This window comes from Cololabis saira, chromosome 20 (genome assembly GCF_033807715.1).
Source record: "Cololabis saira isolate AMF1-May2022 chromosome 20, fColSai1.1, whole genome shotgun sequence".
NCBI classification, from domain to species: Eukaryota; Metazoa; Chordata; class Actinopteri; order Beloniformes; family Belonidae; genus Cololabis; species Cololabis saira.
In genome coordinates this window covers 20788147-20812186 of record NC_084606.1, presented here as the reverse complement: position 1 = coordinate 20812186, position 24040 = coordinate 20788147, and the positions used below count along the sequence as shown (strand labels likewise).

General features: G+C 39.8%; 1 protein-coding gene across 1 annotated transcript; it reads right to left on the bottom strand.

Moving 5' to 3' along the window:
* Window positions 1-81: 81 nt before the first annotated feature.
* acin1b (apoptotic chromatin condensation inducer 1b) lies at window positions 82-23868 on the bottom strand. Its single transcript, XM_061709672.1, has 17 exons — window positions 23716-23868; window positions 19446-19511; window positions 19241-19352; window positions 19059-19129; window positions 17738-18976; window positions 17412-17488; window positions 12099-12219; window positions 7192-7237; window positions 5728-5873; window positions 5336-5482; window positions 5057-5252; window positions 4757-4902; window positions 3785-3892; window positions 2748-2855; window positions 2110-2473; window positions 1561-1658; window positions 82-1437 (listed from the first exon to the last, which is right to left on the bottom strand). The coding sequence occupies exons 1-17, from the start codon at window positions 23848-23850 to the stop codon at window positions 1120-1122; spliced, it is 3498 nt and encodes a 1165-aa protein (XP_061565656.1). The 5' UTR covers window positions 23851-23868; the 3' UTR covers window positions 82-1119.
* Window positions 23869-24040: the final 172 nt, after the last annotated feature.

Here is a 24040-nt window from a genome sequence, read left to right as displayed (position 1 = left end):
ATATGTTTTTGTCTACATTGAATGTTCCCGATTCATTTCAAAAAGAGTGATGCACAAACAAAAACATCTAAGCAAAGCATGTGATAAACCAATTATTTTTATTAATTTCTTAAATTCTTGATACATTCAGCACTTGGAGGGGGGGGGAGAAAAAAAAAAACCTTGCAAACTAAAATTAAAAATATTAAAACTGCAACAGTTACTCTATTTGAAGATAAACTTTCTACTTTCACGTCCTTAAATAAAAGGGTCGGAGGAGGCATTTCCAAAAGTCCCCGAAAGTACTGTCTAAACATAAAAATGGGCATTCTGACGCACACTTCCTATTTAACTTATTCAGGGTACAGTGTTGAGACCAATTGCACCTACGATGAGATATGAGGACATTACTCACGAGCTGCAACAAAACGTTCCACGACTGGGAGAAGGGGAAAAAAAAAAAAAAAAAAGATCATAAAACAAAATAAAAAGAGCTCCACTTTGTCAAGGACTGTCTGAATTTAGTTGTGTGTGTATATATGCATGTATGTGTGTATATTACGCCATATCCTTGAAAGTATGTGAAGTCATGGTCAGGGATCTATTTTGGACAGGTTTTATTACAGGGCTCCGAGGAAGAAGGAATTTTGTAGCCACAGAACTAAAATAATTATACAGGTTCCAAAACCTCAGTGGGACAAAATGACGAGGGGAGCCAGAAAACAACCGCCCTCGGCTACTTTTCACCGACAAAAAAGAATTAACAGTATTACCGAGTGTTCAGGAGAAATGCAGGTCTACAGGGGAAAAAAGACTGAATTGTGCTTCTGGAAGACGAACACAAGAGTGGACTGGAGCTAAACGAACTGACGGTTAAGTATAAATGAAACTATGTATTTTTTTGTTTAAACATTAATTAAAAAAAGGATCGGGGGGGAAATGGCAGAAGTGTGTGGAAGACGACACTGGCTTCAAAGTGGACGAATTAAAGCACAATGGAGCAGTGAGGAGCGGAGTGGTAATGAACACCGGGCAAAACAAACGTTTTGCCCGGTGGAAATGCTCCCTCTGAAGACATCCTGCACCCTCTGCACCTTTGCCTCCCTTTTTCCCCCCAATTCCCCCCCAGACTCCAGGTGCTCAGCGGCGTCTGTCTCTGGGGTTGCTCCGACTATGAGACCGCCGTCCGCCACCAGCACCTGGAGAGGGCCGTCTGGACCGGTGGCTGCCGTCCCTCCTCTTGTCCTCTTCTCGGTCGCGGACGCGGTCTCGCTCTCTGTCGCCGTCGCCTCCTCGCTTGGTCGTTCCACCCGCCACCGCGCTACCATCCTTCTCCCGGCCCTTCAGCCTCTCTTTTTTCTCCTCTTCACGTTTCTTGAGCTCCTCCTCCTCTCGCTCTTTGCGCCTTCGCTCGCGCTCTTTTTGCCGTTCTGTGCGGTCTAGGAGCCTCTGCGCCGCCTTATAGGCACAAAAAACAAAGATAATGAGTCGGATAAACTTTGTAGTCAAAAACCACACAATCTAGCAAGCTAAGGGGAAAAAAAAGAAGAAGATGGTAAAAGCCAGTTTGTGAAGACCAACCTGCTCCTCAGTGAGGGGAAGCCAGTATATACAGGGAGCTGCTTTGGTCTTGAGGAACAAGTCGTCCAGCATCTTGGCCGGAGGTTCATCTCCCTTCTCTATCAAAAACAAAAAACAGATACGTGGGATAATTCTTGAACACAAGGCAATCTGGGAGTAAAGACATACAAGTTCAAATGATCCCTGCTACAGACTTAGGTGGTCAATAGCGGCAAGTATCAGCTAGAAGTTCTTTAAGAGTGCTGTGATTAGTTATTCAAATTGGGCTGGGTGGGCAATTAGGTTCCCTTTTTTGTTATTCTTCTGATGTTATAAATGCAACACTTGATGCTGACACTGCAAATAAGTCAAATATATGACAAAAGTAACATATAGTTAACATGACCATCACGTGCTGCTTCAGCATATGGATTTGTCCCGACTGTGGCTGACAAATGACGATATGACAGAGTAGAGCATATTGTTTTCAGGGTGTTCCCCTCTGTACAGAAATATATGTCTCTCCTGTTTTTTTCTTTTGACTTAATTTAGTCGCAGGGAAGTCTTTACCTTTCTTATCAGTCTTCTTCTCTTTGCTCTTAGCTCGCTCTCTTCTCCTCCTCTCCCTGTCTCTGGATCTAGATCGTCGTCCATCCTCTCCTGGTCTTGCGAATTCTCTGATCTTGTCCCGGTCCCATTCCCGTTCGCCCCGCGCCCTTTCCCGGCGCTCCATCTCCCTCTGGCGCTCCGCCCACAGATCCCGCACCCCTCTCTCCCGTTCCCTGTCTCGCTCCCGCTCCCGGTCCCTTTCACGGTCTCGGTCCCGGTCACGCTCGGGCATCAGAGGGGGCAGCCGGTTCTGAGGAACTTCTGGCGGTGGAACGGGCAGATTTTCCTCTTTTTCCGGCTTTAGGACACCTTTGTGGAAATCCAGCTGAGGAGCAAAAATTAAAAAAAAAAAATTACAGATGGAAAGATAAAAGCTTGGCTTACTGAAGAAAATTCAACACACATACATAGATTACGTAATGCAAAACAAACTACAACATCTAACCAAATATTTAGATCATTTTATTTTAAATGTAGGATCTCTTCCCGTTATATTCTAATTCATAACAGATGAAGTACGGTTTGACTTATTGGTGTATTTGTGCAAGTATGATTTAAGCAAGTTTACACTTGGCATCGCTTCATTGATTCGTCATTACCTCATCCTGCTCACAGAAGTCTACATTAAGGACTTTAGGATTACTGGGAGGCCATTTGACTCCATGGAGTGCTGTTCTGGTGGCGACTGCTTCCTCTGTCGTGGTATACTATGAGGTCGGGGCAGAAGAAGATCAAAGACGACGATAGATCAAATACAGTCCTTTCAAAGTGTAATTACATCGTGGTCATGCATGCGGCAAAAATACCATTTCAGAGACAGATGCATAGGGATAAGAACAAAGGAGATGTTTTGTGAAGAGTAACAAGAATGCAAATGTTTCCATTGATGCTTAAATTGAAATATATTTCTTTCCAACAAAACAAAAGTTTTCTCAAATATAAAGTACCAGACCTAGGTCAGAACATGCCTACTCATTCAACATTAATGGAGTAGGTACCAAACAACAACCAGTTAACTTCCAGGTTTATTCTAATGCAGAAATAAGAAAAGTGGCCAGTCACTTCCTTGACTGGCCACTGGTGGAAGGCTCTAAAAGTGAGTCGATCTACATTAACCCCCAAGTTCAAATGAAACTCTGTAGCAGATAAAAAACACATCTACAGCCTGGTTTAAAAAAAAAAAAAAAAAAAAAAAAAAAAAGGTTTTGGACTCCATAGCTTAATTTCACATCCACAACAACCGTGCAGGGGAAATTATTTTGTACCACATCAGGTAAAATGATATACAGAAACAAATGTATGTATAGTGAACAACAATAATAATCAGCAACACAAGGAAAAGGCAGTTACAAAAGCACTCTTCAAACCCATCTGTGAAGTCACAGAGGTTTGTCAAATCTTTCTCTATATTGTGTCCAAATCGTTGACTTGTACCATAAAAAACAGCAGCACATAACTGAGATAGTTCAACGTAAAATTTAAACGGTAAAAATAGTTTGTGTTTTTAACCAACAACCCATTAAAATGCTGCTAATTTGGCCAAACAGACTGATTTCTGATAAATTCCTCATGCAGCCTTTTCACACTAAGCATTTTTTGCAGAACAATTTAAAAATGTTTATCTGTTGGTACTCACAGTAACGTAGCAGTGAGATTTTATTTTGTCGATCCAGAAACCCTCTTCCACTATACTTCCCGTCCGGTTCAGCAACTCCTTCAGTTGGACCAGAGTGAAGGGTCTTACCTAAAAGATAAATAAGAAAAAAAACTGTCAAACCAAATAGAATGAAAGGCATTTATGCGTATAACTGAGAAAATAAAAACCAGGATATTGGAGAAAATGTTCAAAATAACACATTTATATCTTGAGTATGAAGGAAGACTGAGTTTCTCCAATGAGCTGATAGAGTGCTGTTAATTACAGTGAGATCAGAAATGTGTATCCCTCAGTGCCATTACTCACTGCTGTTAAATCTGGTACCGACATCCATGCCACAAGGAAGAGCCCTCGAGATATTGTTTATCTCAATGTTGCAGAGCAAAACCCATGGCCATTTTATGTCTTTTGAATGCTTCAATGTGGAGACTGTTGCCAGTGTAAGGTATATTATGAAATTACAGCACATTGCCTTAAAGTGTCCTGCTGAGTAGATTAACTTCTGCAGTTTATCAAATAAAGTTTTATCCTCTAGTGCCACCTTCAGGTCAAAACTCATGTCTTTGCACCACTAGTCCACAGGTTGTTACTACCTTTAATGTATGTTTAATAAATTAGCTTTGCTTTTTGGTAAGGAAAAAAAACAAACTCTTTTAGTCCAAGATAGTCGGGTATTGCAATATGTAATAAAATGAATGACATGCGTTAAAGTTTTGCCTCCATGATGCAGATTCCAAACGGCAACAACACGTCAGTAGTTAAATGTGCAATCACTCATCTTGTCAGTCTGAATAGTCACATACTGTGCAACTTAAATTAATGTGATGCCTGAAATGTAAATCCATTTCTACTTAAAATGGGATAAACAACATATCTATGGGCTAGAAAGAAAAACTGCTTCTCAATTATGTTTTATGTCTAAAAATGTGAAGCAACGAATTACAGACTTACAAGGTTTTTCACATGGATGATATTTGAAATTTTCCCACGAGGCGGTGAGGGCTGCCTGGTTGTGCGAACGGGGTCATCGATTGTGACGGACACACCAGTCTTCTGCTGACTTATGGAGCGGCGCACTAAACCCTCGCTGGAGGTAACTGAAGAACAGACGGAGGGGTGAGAGCGGGAAAAACAGAAATAACTGACAGAGCACAGGATAATTATAAATAAATAAAATAGAAATAAAGATTGATGTCTTTATTTCCATCTAGATGAAGTTACAAACTCAATTTTTTTTGTCAACAAGTTTACCTTTCTTGGTCTCTCCGTCAAGGTTTACAGATATCTGCGTTTCTGAGGTTTCTTCAGAAAGACTGTTCATCCTTTTGTCTCTGGAAGCCTGGTGTTCTTTTTCCTTCTCCTTTTTCTCCACAGCTTCTTCTTCTTCTTCCTCCTCTTCTTCTTCTTCATTTGTTTGGCCATTTTCCTGGCTATCACTTGGAACAACCTGGAAAGGAGCAACAGTGTGAATAAGAAACCTCAGCTTAAATTTTAACTGTGACAAACACAGGATTGAACGCTTTCTCTTGCCTGCGTTACGGTGCGTCGGATTTTGAGGCCTTTATCCGGGTCTGCCCGACTGGTGTCCATGTTGTCCTCATCCCCCGACAACTGCAGCTCCTCTGGATGAAGCTCCACAACTGCCTCCTGGTTCACTTTGATGTCTGGAATCAAAGACTGAACGCAGACGCAGAAACAGCAGCATGGAGGAAAACACAAGGGTGGTAAGAGAGAGAGAAAAAAAAAAAAAAGTTATCGGACCTAAGCACACCTTAAAAAAAAAAAAAAAATCCCAATAATGTTAGAAACATTTTTGTCACATCTAATTATCTTTTCTTTTAACAGTTTAAGACTTTACAGAAAACTATGCTTTCATCAGATGTGTGAAACACCAGGTCGCCCTTCATGTGAGGAGTCAGCACCTTCAGGGAGTCTGTGGTTATGCTGATTGAAGGTTTCTTAACGGTGACAGCAGTGCTGGAGCCCCATCGTCTCTTCCTCCCCGCAGCATTTCCAATGTCAGACTCTCCTCCTCCTCCATCTGTGGTGGCTGGGGACGCCTTGCTGCCTGCAAAAGTTTAAATAAATCAATTTATATGAATTTAAATGGATTTAAATGTAAATAGTTAATCAAGTTAATCAAGCAAGTCACTGCAAGCTCATACAATAAAAGCAGTGATAATTGTTTTGACCCAAATAGGTATGTCAACACGTGACTTTAATTTTCATACATGCAATTATAAGATTTAAAAAAAATGCCATCACCTATCCTTCTTACCTCGTTCTCTGTGACTTAAGGGAATGTCTAGGTTCTGTGGTTTTGTCATACCATGCTAACATCAAAAGTAGTACAGTCTTTGCTTTTCTTCTTTTAAATGCATGTACACCTACTAAAACAAGCCAAACTCCTTTACAACTGCCAGCACATTTACCCTGCTGCTCTGAGGGCTAAGAGTTACATCCAGAGACAACCACTTCCTACCAGGGGACAAGTCTGTAAGCTACAACAACAGGAAGGCATGGGATTACACTTTATCCTTCAGGTTTTGTCAGCTAAATAATTCTGATAAAAAGGTCATTTCTGCCAAGTATTCCAATGTATTATTTTTGATTGAACTGCGTTAAATTGGGAGATGTCAGTCCCACAAAACAGGACTAAGAGCAAATTACTGTCATGCAGAACGGTTAACTTAAAAGGATCAATCCATTCATCCAGAGTTTCAGAACCCTTCAGTACCTCTAGTCAGTCGACGTGTTTGCTGACTGATTTGTTTAACAGTTTTGCTTTAGAAGTTAGCCTTATTTCATTTATTTTCAGTGAAACTTGATGAAATATGTATGTAACATTCTCGTTAATAAAAGCATTGTGATGACATAGTCGCTGAAAAGCACACTGGGAGTTTTGCCACTGAGTACAGAACATCAGAGAAAGAAAGTATAACCTACAAGATAAAAAAAACTGTTGTTGGAAAAGCAACCATGAATGTTTGGAATAACAAACTTAATCCAAAAAGTTTACACAGCATCATCCTACTTAATACGTTCAATGTCATGAAGCCAACAAAGGCCAAAGAGCTTCAAGACAAAAAAAAAAAAAAAAATACTAGCAGACCTTCTGCTGACTTTCATTCCTGATTGAGTTAATGTTTATACTTGATAACAACTGTAAGAAAGAAAATCTGAATTGGCCAAAACTGGTAGCGAGAACAGGAAGAAAAATAAATCAGAATTTGGGACAAAAGTACACAAAGTCATTCATCTGGAAGCAGAAAGTCCTTCAGAAAAATTTGATATAATCTGCCAAATATGAACAACCTCTGGTTCTGCGTCTTTTCATTCTTATTGGTGCTCAGGAAGTCGAGAATGCATGTAGCCATAATACTTACTGGTTATGGATATCTTGCGAGCAGCAAAAGCCTTAGGAGTGGTACTCTGGAAAGAAAGAGAGAAGAAAAAGCATACAGAAACCCCAGGGGTGCGGGGCAAGATGAGAACCAAGAGTCCAGGTCTAAACTGGCAACACCAGTGAGGAGGTGAGACAGGACAAAGTGGAGGAGGTGGCGGGATAAGGGGTTTAGAGTAACAGGGGCATATAGGCTCTAATAGTATCATTTTAAGGGCTGGGTTGTTTAGTTGATACAGAGATTTTAGATACATTAGTCTTCCACCTTTGCTCAAGGACGGTTAAAAAAAACCTTTTCTCCTCCGTGTCTGTTAAAGACTGACTAAGGACAAAGCAAATAGAAAATGTAGATGACAAATTAGAAACTTCAGTGTCCATATTTTAAATTATTCATTACAAGGTGGTGTCCATCCGTTTTCTGTTGGTACATCCGAGTTGACCCTGTGCCTGTCTAATGTACTATTCACACTGGACTAAAATGACCTCTGGACCTGCAGTAATTGTAAAATGACACCCCGACATCTGTATTTAGTTCAGCACATTCGCACTGGATAACACAAGTTTGTGTTTTACTATCATTTACAGACATTTATTCTAGAAAGTGACCTAGAGGCCTCACATTTTATGAAACAATTGACTTTCATTAAACATCAACTGCGAATATAGAGTTAAAAGCATCCTATCAGACACTCAAGAGTCCTGTTTCAATGACTTCATATTATCGCAGGTCCCAAATGGGTATTATGACTAATAAAGCAACTTTAATCATTTTTCCCCTGAGAAGCATTAGGGCTGGCGTAATGCACAATAAAGTTAAAGCAAAAGTGCATAACTAAATCAAGTGCTATTAAGTGATAATATTAAATATACTACGTCATTGAGCAGAGGGAGATAACTGAGATTTGAAAACTGTTCGATAATCTGTCAATCAAAATTTCCCAGTCAATAACAGAATAATCAATTTGCACAGTATGTCACTAAATGTATGAAGAAAACACTAATCTAGACTTAAAAGCTTTAAATAAAAAGAATCACTGACATCTTAGAGATTTTGAATAAATTACTAAAAATTCACTTTTTACATTTATAAAGAAAGATGAGGAAAATTTACTATTATTCCTTAAAAATGTACACATTTTAAATAGAAGAATAATGACAAGTAATTTCCTGGTACCATTTAACACCTGATTCCTTACTGGCTCGACTATGGCCCAACCGCACGACAGTGTGTACTGTATCTAGGCAACAAGGATCCAATCAGAGAAGGCAGAGGAGTGAGGGCAGGGCTTGATTTAAGTGTGAAGATTAACCACCAGGCAGGAACTGATCAGTGGATTGGACTTTTTTTCTTGAACGGGGTAGGAGAGGACTTTCTTTGGTGGACTGCTAGGCACACAGTCACACTTCAGTCTTTTGTAAACCAGAGATGGTTGAATTCTGACAGGGGGAGGGGAATGACGTTTATTTTCTTAGAGTCCATGATGTATTTCTGATGAGAAAGAAATGTTTGAAGCTTGAATATCTTTGTCCCAGATGGTTGTCTATATTCCACATTTCAAAGTCCAGAAAGTCTTTGTGACACTTTGGAGGATTCAATGTCAAAATGCCAACAGCAGGCGGTCTGTTCAGTGTTTGTAGTCCAAGGCATTTGTGCTCCTGTTTTCAACAGTTTCAACAGCGAGCAGAAGTTTTTTTTGAAGATTTGTCTTTCAGTTCCTTAATTGGGGGGGAAAAATGTAGTCCTCATTAAATTACAATCCAGGCAAGTATAGTGAAAATTAGACCAATGGAAATTCTGGTGCAATCCCCTTTCCACTTGCATTGAATCTTGCAAGGCCAGGTTTAGGTGTAGCAAAAAGATGGCTAACCAGAAGAAACAGTAGTCCAACTTGCAGCTCCACAGCAGAAGAATAATTTCACCAGGCGATTGTGATAAATCCATATTCATGAAGTTTGCTGATATTGTGGCTGGATTTACGAGCGAAATGTTGAGTATATCCAGCCTTCCAGGACAAATGTGGATGATAAATATCTTGTGCGTGCCCACATAAAGGTCAGAGCTTTTGTCCTTACAGTGAGCTCTTTGAAAGTCTTGATACTGATCATTGGGTTTAAGCTCAGTCTCCAGTCTTGTCCATGACAGCAACCTTCACACACCTTTTAATTGGCTTGTAAAGGCTGCCCTGTTTCAAAGTGTGAGTAAAGGCCCATATTTTTGCTTCTCAGGCACGAAAAAAACAAACAAAAAAAAAAGTGTCCATTTAAACAGTTCAATAATCATCACCAGATGTCTTTAGTTGCTCCTCTGGACTGTGTTTTAAAGCTTTAAACCCAAAAATAGTGATCATATTAATCCATCAGTCATGATCACCATATTAGGTATAGTTCTCTGTCCAAAGTCATTGCTCCATTTCACAAGCAGAGGGCAGTGTGTGATTAGAAGTAGCTCAAATCAGAATTGGATGTGATGATTGCCCTCTTTTCTTGAGATGCATCTCGCAGACTGTGCTTTTCCTCAAGATGGTAGGTTGGCGCGGCAGGAAGCAGGGCGGAAGGGACAGGACAGAACTTAGTACCTCATAGCCCTTCATTCATCACCACCATGCAGTATTGTCAGTTCAGCTTGGTTCAAAAAAAAGCGAGCAGGCTTTCAACCCCCTGGCTGGGTAACCATGACAACCAAACTGCCGCAATTGCCCTGGTTGCTGCTGCAATTGGTGACGGTTCAGTTCCTGCATGCACGTGTCAGTAGAGGGCACAACGAGAGCCCTTGCAGGCTTGGGTTCAACCAGTGCAGAGGGGTTGCAGACTCTGGGCCTAAATCAGGTACCAGCGATGCACTTTCGCATAGTGGGACAGGAGTTGTAGGAGTAGGAGGAGTGGAAGAGATGTTGGTGGTGGTAGTAGTAGTACGCAGCAGATACCAATAGGGGCAATGGAAGAGGCATGGGCACCTTCATAACAAAGCAATCAATGGGATTTTAAACAACAATCACACCATAAATATATAAATATAGTGAGACAGAAGCGTTCATAATGGGATATAAAAGGCAAATATGAAAAGTCAGGGGACAAAGAGGGGGAAAGAAACAATGAGGTATAAAAGTTGGAAAAGTGTATGAGAGAAAACAGTAAAAGGTGCAAGCAAAAAACCAACGAGGATCAAAATAGTGTTAAACAATCAGCAGAAACAAGCCATGATGAATCTCTGCACACACTGTCAGTGTCCATTACTTGTGCAAAAAAATACAGCAACTTTATGTCCCACTGCCTCTCTCGCATCTCAACTGTGTGTTGTGATGTTGCAAAACATTATGGCTTGAACATTAGTTTCATAATGGGGTATACAAAGAATTTCATATTTAGTGTATATTATGTAGTATAGAACCTATCTATCAAGTCATCATTTTGAAAGAGTTAGTGAGCACAAGATTTGGAAAAAAAATTGTTCTCGTAATTTAAAGAAACAAAATAGATTCCAACAACATGCAATACAATACAATCTGGTCCCATTTAGCATCATAAACATTAAGACCAACACGCCACATGCTACACCTTGTGGTGATAAATGCAGGCTGTGTTTCGCCTACATGCATTACAAACCAGAGGCTGACCATTGAAAAAATGAAAAACATAATTATAAACTGGACAAAAAGCAATGACATTACAAAACAATTTAAAATAAAATAAATAAATAAGGGAGGTTTCTCTTAACTAGAGCTGCAACTAATGAGTATTCTAATCGTCAATTGGTGACCAACTATTGAAACCATTAGTCAACTAATTGAATTATGAATCTCATAATTATTAAATGGCTCTTATTTAGCTCTCAGATTTTAAATTTTGCATGACCTTGTTTAAATTATGTGCTAATTAGAAATAAGACAAAAAGGATGGACACATTCAAAAATACATCTTTTAATTAACTTTGCCGTGGTCTTTTATCGGCTGTCGCTATATTGTTTAACCCTCTCTGCTGAGAGTTGCACATGAGCAATAGATGGGAAGGGAAAGTGAAGCTTCACGCTGTTAAATAACAGATGTGGTGACAATAGCACCTTAATGCTATTGCACGTGTGCAATTCTCAGCTAATATGGGAAGGAAGATGATAACTCACTCTGTTGAAATTTTCTTCTTGCCTAAAATAGTCGACAAATTCGTTGGCGACTATTTTTATCATATCTTCATCATCGATTTTTGTCGACAATGTTGTTTAATCATTGTACTCCTACTCTCAAATACTACCTCTGCTACCAAAAAAAAGAAAGAAAAAAAAGCTGACCACAAAAAAAAAAAAAATACAGCACTGCCAAACAGCTTCCACCCCGGCATGAGGACCTTTAATGTTCTAACTTTTGCTCATCAATATACAAAAACAACAATGGAAGAACCAAGCATTCTCGGAAGCTTGAATTTCCATTATAAAACTTTTTTTTTTATATCAATACTTTTGTTCCACAAGCATCTTTAAACCTTTGCAGGGCTCAGACAGACAATGGACATGTGTGAGAGATCATCTACTTGAATGAGCTTGTTATTAAATTTAAGTTGCCTTAAAAGCAGAAGGGAACAGATCGAGTTCATCGATTTCTATCCCATAGCCCACTTCCAACTCAACCCCTGTTACTTCCACTACAAGCATGTATCCAAGTATCTAGTCCAGTAAATTAAGAATTATCCATAGTTAAAACTATACACTGGAACAGCAGCAGAAATGATAACATTTGCATATTAGTGTCTTTTGCTATAAAAACACTAGGGTTGTGTTGGTTTTGAGTGACCCCTTGAACTTGCACTGTTAATTACACATGCTTTTATATGAGTGAGAATGGAGGTTAGTGGGAGACAGAGCAAAGACCCAGACACCCACACCCTCCCAGTGACCTTACCTCTTCCAGACGACTCTCACTATTCTCAGGTTCAGCACTGGAGACTGGCTGCTCAGCCATGGAGCTCTCCGAGTCTGGTTCCACTTCTGTAATGGCGGCTGTACTGGGCTCTGAAACCTCCCTACCCAAAGATTAAAGACATATAGAATACAGTCGTGTGTTTAAAAACCATCATTGCAATAATCACACAATCAATAACTGTTGATGGCAACTGGTCACAACTTATGAGCAGGATGTAAATAGCTGGTAGATCATTGGATGAGTGTGACTGTTGTAATGATCAGTATGCCTTTCAAAATGATTAAATACTGCTCAACAGGACAATTATATGAATAAAGTAACTGACATTTATTGTTTGCTGCTGGATCAATGATAATCTACCAAATACAATTCAAACACCAGCTGACCTGAGATGATTAAACCAGATTACTATTGCAAGCTAACTACTTTTGGGTTTTGACATCTAGATTATTGTGCTGAATTTCCTAAAATTGTAAAAGATTTAAATCATGTGATTTTGGAATGTTGGTCCTATAAAACTGGTTTTCCAAATCCCTGTAAGTAAGACTTATCAGTTAAACAATCGGAGGTCTTTGTGGGCAGAGGTAGTTCAGAAGTTGCCATCCATCAATCGAAAGTCACTAGTTTTTTATTCCTAGATTGTCATTGAGCAAGATACTGAACACGTGTCTGGTTAAGATTAACGAGCAAAATAAATGACTACCAGTGGTGAGTCTAATAAAAGGAGAATCCAGACCCCCACTCACCACAAAAAAAAAGCATACTACCAACTCAGGTCAGGAATGAGTAAGGCAAACATTTCCAGCATCATACATAGAACAAGTATCTAAAAACGGAGGGAAACACACAGGAGGAGAACCAGGGGAAGCATGCTGAAGGCTGATGATCTGGGTCATTCCTGCTAAAAATACATTTCAAGCTTACTGACACCCAGGGTCACAAACAATCTTCAAACCAACTCATACCTCAAGTCTACTCACAGATGACTGTGGGTGGCCTTCCTCTGATCTATGATTGGTCATTATAGAAACACAGCTGAGCATTCTGGACACCCGGACTCAGACCTCACACAGTGAGGCCCTGTTTAGTTCATTCTTGTCCCAAGGTATTTGATAAACAGAAAATGGGAGTAAGATATCCTTATGATCCATCATTACTATCTTAGTGCTAATTTGCTCTTTGCTAAAATAAAGAAAGTGTGTGAACTTGTTTCCACAAATGGTGAGCTGACCTTGGATCGCAATCTAGATATGTATTCAAACTGACACTCTGAAATGGACATTTATAAGTGACCTAAAGTAATACCAAAAAAAAAATGATCTGGTCAGACTGCCAATCTAGCATCAGATGTAAAAGAAACACTAATAACATGTGAAATATGTTTCAGAGGAGGTTCGGAAATGTTAGTCTATAGTACTGAACTCAACCCATTGCCTTGGGAGAAACTGTTCAACCTCTACAGATGAATCACTGGAAAGAGTAATGGCAAAATGGCCTTTTATTCCCCTTCCTCCATACCACCACATTTACCTCCACATTTACTCTGGGTGCAAATGTCAACATCAAGCAGTGCTTGTGACACATGGGGAAGGCCATGGACTACAGAGGGACAGATGTCACTCGAAATTCAACCCCCAGGATTAAAAAAAGGCAAACGAGTTAAATGATCACAGATAATGAATGCATAACTCGGTATATGTGCAATCCTTAAATCCAATTTGCTCAATTTTCCAAACAACTTTGTATTTATACGACAAGGGAAACATTTGTAGTTACAGTCAAGTGCATCCATAACCTGAGGAGCAAAATGCTGTAAAATGTACAATCATGAAAAAGAGAAAACAACCGACATTCTGTTCATGGCACCTTAACTAAATTATTCAGCGCAAGTAGGATTTACCATACTGCCCACACAATATGAAGCAAAAATGCATCATTGATTAAGATTTTTTTTTTTTTTTAAATAAATCATACATCATATCCCAAGAGAAGTGAGCATGACTGCTGGTTCCATCTGGAGAATTGTATCATACCATAAGGGACGTTTCAGACTCACCATACAGTTAACAGATGTCTGCTTTAATGATCTCCCTTGACAACAGTGAGATCATTAACAGCTACAGCCAAACAAGCCCCAAAAATATATCAACGATTTTATCCATTAGTTAATAATCAAAATTGCTTAGACTGGCCATGAGTAACTTGGAGGGAAAAAAAAGACTGTTCTTATGAAATGTGATATGAGAAAACCAATTATGCACAACAGGAAAGAAATCAATGTTCAGATGCTTATCATACCATGCAATCTGAATCCATTATTTATTAATTTCTTTCCTTCAATGAACATCTATTTTAGGCAATGATCAAAGAAAAGGAGACCCCCTTCCCCCAACAAAATCTTTCCTGCTTCTTCCCCCAACAAAAGGCTTTCACCGACGTCCCCACCCCCGGTTTTCCTCACATGGACGAACATGTAACAGGCTCCTAGTGAGGCCAATGTGAGCTGATGACATATTCACCATGAGGCACAGGCTACTGGCAAACCACACAGCTGTAGGAAACGACACAATTCACAGTGCATCATATATGTATTTGGATTTCTGGATACGAGGTGTAAAAGTACACCCGGTAACCTGAAGCCTTGAGTCGCCTCCTGGCTCACTCTTACCCGTTTTTGTTGCCTTCGGACAGCATTATGACCGGCCCCGAAAGGGAACCCGCTGGCATTAAAAAAACGACACTGTTTGCCTAGATGATATTTCACTCAGACGTGAGTTGAAATCAGAAACTCAAAACACGAAATCGGGCGCGGTTGTTTCTATTTCTGATGATCCGTATACTGCGTCGGTATCAGGGATGCGGTGCATGCACGACGGCCATGTTGGCTATCGGGTACAAGCCGGCCAGAATGAACGACTGCAATCCGGTCCAAGAATTCCAAAATAAAAGCCTCAACCGAAGCTCAGATGTGGCGCAGAATGAAAAGAAAAATTGTTCTTAACAACAGCGTCGGTCAAAAAAAATAAATATATACGGTTTCTGCTGAGAGTAGAAACATAAGAGTTACACGAAAAAAAGACAGCAAGGTTGGGCGACGAGAAGAGGCGGAAAAGGACCCCTTTTCTTTCAAGAAAATGTAGAGTCGTTGGGAGCCGCGTTCAATGCCTGACGAGAAATGCAACGTGTCATGGATGACAACTTTGGCCTTACCATGTCAATGCCTGAAGCCCTTGATATATGCTTTCCAAGGTGACAAGTGGCACACAAAGATATATTTCTACCTCCAAACAACTGAGTTCAAACCAGAACAATCACTACACATAAATAGTTTTACTTTATTTGTCTTATGTCATAAGATTTAAGATTAATTCACATTAGTACGAATCAAGTTGAAGATGTCTAAAATTCTAATGCAAATTATTTATTCACTTAAATTTTGCAATCATGCTCCTTTCTGTTCTATTACTAAATATTGCATAAATGTAATTAACCCTGATTATTGCAGCTGCCTGTCTTTAATAAGAAAATAACTATGTTGTCAACTATACATTCGGTGATCTATTTTAGTGTGCTTGTGTACTAAAGTAGCTGTTGTTGTACGTGGGTCTAAGGCATAAAAAAAATTCGACTTTTACTCTTTCTATTAAATTTAATTAGCAAAGCATGCAGAAGCATGAAAATTAGCTAAAAAAAAATACAACATTTTCTCATAATATCCAGCAAATTCTGTGTAGTCCATCCTGTTGACATACTTCCAAGTGGAGGTAAGACTTATTTATTCAGTGTATTTAAAAAAAAAAAAAAGTGGATATTATTAATAACAAGCCAGTGCTTCTTGGTGAGTTCATACCACCAAGTTTATCCTGAAATACTGTATGATTAGTTGGCAACCTCTCCAGCAACAAAGATAAATCACTTATAAATGTATGCTCTAAAATAATTTACTCTGTAAGTTCAGTGCTCTTGAGGGCATGCATCAACCTTGTACAACAGAATGAAATTTCAAATAACATTCATTAAAACATTAAAATGCTGTTTTGTCTTGCAAGTCACATGAATGTTAAGATATTTAAGCCGGTAAACTGTCGATTCAGGCATGTTATAAACATTGGAAAAGGAGTTTTGCTTAAGAGGAATACGCTTCAATGTAATGCAAGTTCATAAGACGAGCACTTGAACCAACTCTAAGTAGTATAACAAGAAATAAAGAGTTCAATAATCCATTAAATGCAAACTGCAAATGAGTAATTCCTGCTGGTGCAACTTCTACATTCCAGCTACACTGAAGTTTTGTCCAAATGTGTACTGGTATTTTTTTTCTTCTCAAATATAGTTATTAAAACTAACCTTTTTGAAAACTTATTTCATGGCTGAGGATATTCAGAAACTAAATAAGCAGTGTTGATGACCATAAAGAAACAGTTTTGCCTTTTTTGATAAAGATTACAGACATTGATGCCCACTTCCTGATCCAGTCATCGGTCACTGCATGTCTGCCTGATTCATAACACCCCCATCATTTGTATGGCAAACTACACACTAGATGTCTAGTATTCAGTCAAGGTTATGTTATATGTGTTTAGGAAAGAGCATTGATTTTTTTTTTTTAACTTTACTTTAAAATCAAAGCCATCCTGGACAACCCCTCTCACCCTCACCCTCTCCATGACGAGCTGTGGCAGATGGGCAGCTCGTTCAGTCACCAGATCATCCCACCCAGGTGCGAAACGGAGCGTTTCAGGCACTCGTTTGTACCTGCTGCCGTCAGACAGCAGGGGGGACCACAGACTGTCACCACACTGAGTCCCCCTCACCCCCCTGATACTCACATTACTCTCCCCCACCCCACACTTTTCAGGGTCTCTGCTGGACTGGGACTCGATTGTATTTATAATAAGACTGCAGCTGCACACTATTCTTTTATACTTTATTAGTATAACACACTATTTATTATACTATACGTACTATGTTTATAGTACATTTATTCAGTTTACAGTACACTTGTTCAGTTTCTTTTTTTACTGTATTTTTTTATTGTTCATACTTATAATTCATCTTTATCGTTTATTTAGTCCGAGTTCATGTTGTCTGACTTTGAGCTGCTGTAGCACCCGAATTTCCCCTCTGGGGATCAATAAAGGACGATCTTATCTTATCTTATCTTAATGTAGACTACTTTCATTTTAAAAATGTATTTTAAAATTAAACTGTTGTGTGGGTGTAGTCATAATAGCAAGAGTAAATCTGTAAGTTAACTCCACAGGTTATCTGTATTTTAGAAATATTACTGACCTTTTTGAAGGATATTGTTTCTCCAAACCTTTACTAAAGTTTTTCTCATCATCCACCTCTTTTCGCTGGTCTCGTTTCTGGGAAAATTAAAAATAGGAGGAATCAAAGACAAGAAGAAATGTATCCTAAAAATGCATGTATGCTTATAAATATATGATTAAAAAAATAATTTAAACTTGTGTATCAACAGTAGCATTGTAGGAAACAAAACCAGAAACAAAGCACTCCAGCGTGATTAGATAAGCTACGTGGCATTATAAAAACTGAACCTTCTTGTACATGTGCTGTTGAGAATGACTGATGCTCACAACAGTTTGGTCACTAACCTTCAGCTGATTGGTAGGTTTGGTCTTCTCCTCGGATGAGGAGGAAGACTGAGATGATCTTGAAGAGGAGTCTGATTTGGAGTCAGACTCCGATGAAGAGCCTGTATCTTGGGCCTCAGACACCACCACCCTGCCTTTATAGGCTTTCTCTTGTTCCTTTTCCCCTTTTAACTGTTTCTCCTCTCTTCTTTTCTCAACTTCCAGACATTTCTTCGTTTTTTCCTCTTCCAGTTGTTTTCTTTTATTTTCCTTCTCTTTTTCCAAGTTTCTTTGTCTTTCCTGTTCTTGTATTTTCCTTCTCTCCATCTCTAGCTCTTGCTGGCGTTCTCTCTCCTTTTCCTCCTTCTCTCTACTCTCTTGTTGCCTCTTGGATGCTGATCCTTGCAATGGAGATTCACTGGAACACCCAGCAGTGGACTGATGTGCCTCTCTTGACATACCAGGAGTGCTGGTCGCTTCTTCTGACTCCATCTTGTGTATTAGCAGAGAAAGGGGCCCGGGCTTGCGCAGCCCAGGAAGTTCAGGACTACTGGAACGAGAGCTTGAATCAGAATATTGTTTCTGCATGGCTGGGCCTTCTCCTTCCTGATCATCTGTGTCAGGTGGGCTTTGTTTGGGAGTGTCAGGTAAAGGGAACAAGTTAGGGGGTGGAGAGGGAGGAGGTGTGGGGTGACGCAGCTGCAAAGGTGCATGATGGGCTTGTGCTGGTGGGATATGTTGAGGAGGTTGAAGCTTGCGTTTAGATCTTGCAGCTGCTAGTGGGACACTGGGGGCCATCTGCAGCATTGGGGCAGTAGCTTTCTTTCTTCTTTGTCCCCTGCCTTGAGCAGGTCCCCAGTCCTCATCCTTATCACTCTCATCATCATCATCTTCATCATCACTGTCATCATGGACATGATTTCCTGCAGAACTCCTGGCAGATCGACTGAAGTGGAGGATAGAATGAGCTGATCCCAGTTCACTTGGGGCTGTGCTCTCCTTCTCCTGGCTTGGTGGTACAGCAGGGGGCAGTACCTGACAACCTGGCTGTCCCAGAACACGCACTGACAGGGAGGCAACAGCACGAGGAGGGGAAGGGGCTGGTGGCTCTTTATGTCCTTGTCCTCGCTGCATCCGAGGTCCTGGAGCCTCAGCGGACTCCTGGTGCTGCATAGTGGGACCTGAGCCATGACCAATCATAGACTCTTCTCCTCTAAAACCAGGCTTGGCAATGAAGGACTGGGGCAGCATGGTTCGATGCTGATAGGCACAGAAACGTTTTGTTTGGGATTAATCATTTCATGCTCTATTTTCATGATTTAGTATGTGGAGGTTTACTCACCTTGGAGACATACGAACAGTTGTCGTTGTCTTCAGAATGATCTTCATCTTCCTCTGGTCCACCTGGGCTTTCTGTGAAGGACAAGAGACAGCTATTTCCAGGTGTGTGATGTTTAAACAGTATATCACTCTGTACGCTATCTGTTTTGTTTTGTTTTGTGTATGTTTACATGAGTATCATACCATCAGCTTCTTCTTCTTGCTGGGCTTCCCTCTCCAGCCTCTGACGAAGGAGCTCTTGCTGCTTGGCCAGATACTGTTTTATAAAGCTGTTCTGGCACATTTCCTCCCCGATCTACAACAACAGGGCAGGGCAATAACACAATTCAAATGTCATTGAACTTTCCTATGACATTTATTTCACTAATACCTTGAAAATATGTCCTACCTGAGAATTCGGCTGCAGCCCACTGTTGGAGGAAGAGGACTTCTGCAGATTTTCCAGCATCAGTGCCTAATAGATCAAGCGAGGAGAATGATTTAAAATGTTAAATTAAACAACATTAATGAATATGTTAATGAGCACATCCACATACTAGAGATTATAGTTTTTAATTTGTATTATATCTCATTTGGTGCCTTGGTATGCGACTCCACAATGAAGCTTTGATTTATGAAAACCAGTTAGGTATTTTTATAGAAAGATAAAATCACACATAAAAAAGGTATAAGGACGATTCTCATATACTGCATTTATTGGTAGATTAATATTAACCGTGCACATCTTAAATTGTTGAATGTACTTCCTTTTATTTTCAAATAAAATTGTTGACTTGCACTTGATCTAAACATAAAAAATAAAAAACATCAGTCCTATTTCAATATAAAGTATTTCCCTCATTATAGAAGTCTTAATGTCAGCACCAAACATAAGGCTTAATTAAATTCAGCTTTATTTATATAGCACCAAATCATGACAAATGTAATCTCAAGGCACTTCAACGATGCAGTTCATCTTGTTCCAATGCTACATAGATAATGCTTACAAGACAACCTTTATAACACACCTTATAAGATTGTGCTGTTGCACAAAGCAGTGTTTTGAATGTATGCAAATTGCAACACGAGTGATCGACACCAACAGAGATGAAAGTGATGCTTTACTCAGCCCGCATTGTGAAGTTTCTGTATAAAACTAAAAAAAATAAAACTTGCGTATCTTGGTTTAATTAAAGAAAAACAAAACAAAAAAAAACTACGTAACAGATGTTCTGATGATTGAGATTAGTGGTGAGCCATATGAATATTTCAATGGTCCATGGCGGTTAGAGATTTTTATAAGCACTTTGGCTTGTGCACATTTACAGTGTCAATATTTGATGTGCATGAAAAAAAAAGAAAGAAATAAGAGCAGCAAGGACAATGGCTGGCATATAACGTCAATATCAAGTTGTTGAATTCTGCACTGATCCCACAGCATTCCTATGAATAAAACTGCCTGCACTCTAGATGTGTCTGCAATCATTTTTTTTGTTTAGCAACTTAAGAAACCATCAACGGCCAATGTTAAATGGCCAAAAACAACAGATAATCAACATGAAATCACCTCAAACTAAAATATAACTTGCCCAACACAGATCTTTGGAAATATTTCCAGCTTAGACACTGTCTCTTTTCTACACAGAAATCTCGTCCTTACACAAACACTGAAATATGGAATATAACACTCCAGGAACCTACATATAAAACATACAAAACATCAGTTTTATGATAACCTCTTCAGGAAGGCTAACACACCTAAAGGGGGGACTCAAATTTGCATGGGAGAGAGATATTGGGGAGACCATTGCAGAACAATAATGGAACAAGTTATATCTGGTTGGAGCACTTCTGCAAGAGAAATTCAGACACAGCTTATTAATTGTAACATCCTCAATCGATGCTACTGGACACCAAGCAGAATGGCTCATCTAAAACTGAGGGATAATAATCTATAGCGTCATTGGCATAAACAACCTCGAACAAAGCTACACATGTTGAGTGTGATATGGTTGAAGGTTTGTGGTTGAAAATTCTGTCTCTTGTAAATTAACTTTTGAATACTTCCTTAATCACGAACCCAGCTATATGTCTGCTAAGCATGATACCTAAAAACCTTTCTACTAAGGAGTTGCATCAGATTGTAGTGTCGACTGGCCATGATAACAGGATGCAGAATCATTGTAAGACAATGGGGAACAGTTGCTCCATCATCATCATTTGAGCACTGGATAGAACTGATGTCTAACATAGCAGGATATGAGGAAACTGCACCCAGACGGTCAGAAGGACAAGATTTATTCCTCCAAACACGGAGACCCTTTCTGGATTACATCAGCAAATCCAGATTACTGTTGATCCTGTTTGATATGCACAGCTCACAATGTGTAATCAAGTGCAGCCCAAGGCTATATACAATTACATGTGTGTGCATTTATCTTATTATTATTACCGTTAGCTCCTCTCCTATCTTACAGTGTATTGCCTGGGAATAACATCTATTGAACGTATTATGTTGTACCACCTGCTTATATTAGCTAAAGGAGGAGATATGTGGGAGTGTAGGGTCAATGTTATGTTCAAAAGGTTCAGAAAATGTCTTACAAATCTACCTTAACTTTTTGCATTGTTTTGTAAATTGTTGGACACAAAAAAAAAACAACCAAAGAAAAAAGAGATTACTAATAAAATTAATTAATAAAACTGGTCCATCAATCTTTGATGCACACATTCTTATTTTCTTAAGCATATTACTAATTTTAACAATCAACTAGTTTTATGAATTGACTATTCCAGTACATCTTAAATTCATTAAAAGAAAATACATTTGACGACCAGTGGGCAAATGAATAAACTTACTATGTAATAAACTAATCCAACACTTCCTTGAAGTGTTGAGGTAATTCATTAATTGCACCGGTCATGAAATCGCTACACTTGCTTCCAGTGAGTCAAAGGATAGAGTTTAAAATCTTACTGCTGGTCTACAAAACACTGAATGGTCTTGGAGCAAAATACATGGTTGATCTGTTAGTTCCTATGAAGCTCCCAGACCCCTGAGGTTCATCTGGATCTGGTTTGTTGTGGTTCCAGAACCAGAACCAAGCAAGGTGAGGCAGCGTTCAGTTATTCTGCTCCTCACCGGTGGAACAAACTTCCTGTAGACCTGAGGTCTGCTCCAACTGTCAGCTCCTTTAAATCAGGCCTAAAAACATCACTGTTTACTGAAGCGTACTCCTAAATTAAATACTTACCTGCTGTACTCTACTGCCCTTACTTTTTAACAACTTGTGCTTTTTATTATTCTACCTCTTTTCTTATAATTTTATTTCTTATTTACTGTTTGTGTCCTGCTGTTTTTAATGTCGATGTAAAGCACTTTGAATTACCTTGTGTTGAATTGTGCGTTACAAATAAACTTGCCTTGCCTAATTGCGTCTTAATGTTCCTGAGCTCCCGAGTAAAACTGGTAATAATTAAAATGTGTTATTACTACTGCCAGGATTAAATAATTCCTGTCATGTAGAAAAACAAAGTAACACAAGAATGTAATGAAAGTAGCCCATAACGAGCACACATATATAACCATGCTAGGCAACACTTTGCTGGGGGAGAGTAGAGTTGCATCCAGTCTTAAATCCACACCGCGGTTGGTTTGATATTGGATATTCGACATTAACACCCATTAAACTTGTGATACATACCACTGATTTTGGTCAAACCACTTGTGATGTGTTCATGGTCATCTAGACTATATATCACAAAACAGTAATTATTAAAAATCTTATTAAAAAAATCATATATATGGGCTGATTTAAAAATCATATATATGAGCTGATTTAATGTGGTTTAATGAATTCAACACCCATAAAACTTGTGATACATAACACTGATTGTTTTATGGGTGTTGAATTCATTAAATCAGCCCATATATAAGATTTTTTTATATGATTTTTTAATCATTACTGTTTTGTGATATATAGTCTAGATGACCATGAACACATCACAAGTGGTTTGACCAAAATCTGTGGTATGTATCACGAAGTTTTATGGGTGTTAATGTCGAATATCCAATATCCAATATCAAACCAATTCAACCGCGGTTAAATCCACACACACGAACACACACATACTTGAACATAAACAGTAGTGGGTGACTATAATGCTGTTTACATCGTGGTGCGCGCTCCCGTGAGCCCAACTCTCCGTCAAGGCGCGCTCCGGCTGTCATGTCCTGAACAGTGTGTGCGGCTTAAGCCTGAATTATCGACGCACGTAGCCTACGGCGTAGGGTCCGCGGCGACGCACACCGTACGGTGTGCGTCGCCGCGTACCCTACGCCGTAGGCTCTGCGTCGGTGTAACGCGGAACCATAAATCAGCCTTTAGGCCTCGCTTTGACAGGTGCACAGTTCAACTGGGAGCAACACGGTGTCCGCAAACACTCGCGGATTGGGTCGAAACTCGCCAAGTAAACGGATCCGTTGCCATGCCAACCCCAAGTTGTGCAGTTTGTTTTCCATAAATGTGAGCAACATTAATGTATTCCCGCTCCGGTGCACGGCCTCGACCCAAACCCCCCCCAAACCACCACCACCTCTCCTCCCCCCGCACGTCTCTCGCCTCTTGCTGAACTTGGCAGACTCGACACACACGGCCGAAACACGAGCCAAAACTTACCCCTTTGAGCCGCTTCAAGAGTGTGTTTTTCTGCCCACTTTTTGGGAGGTTTCTTTGCTCCAGAGCGGCTTTCAAATCCGCAACTCGGAGCGACTGTAGAGGTTTTCCATCAAGCGTAATATCTTCGTCCGCCATTTTGCTCCCTCCGCTTGTATAAACTCCAACAAGCGTCGCTACGGCTGCTGCTCGGCGTCACCGCTCGGTCATTTCCGGAGACGCTCGGTCCTTTCCGGAGACGCTCGGTCTTTTCCGGAGACGCTCGGTCTTTTCCGGACACGCTCGGCCTTTTTTTTGAATCACGTCGTCGTCTTGAAAAATGACTTCC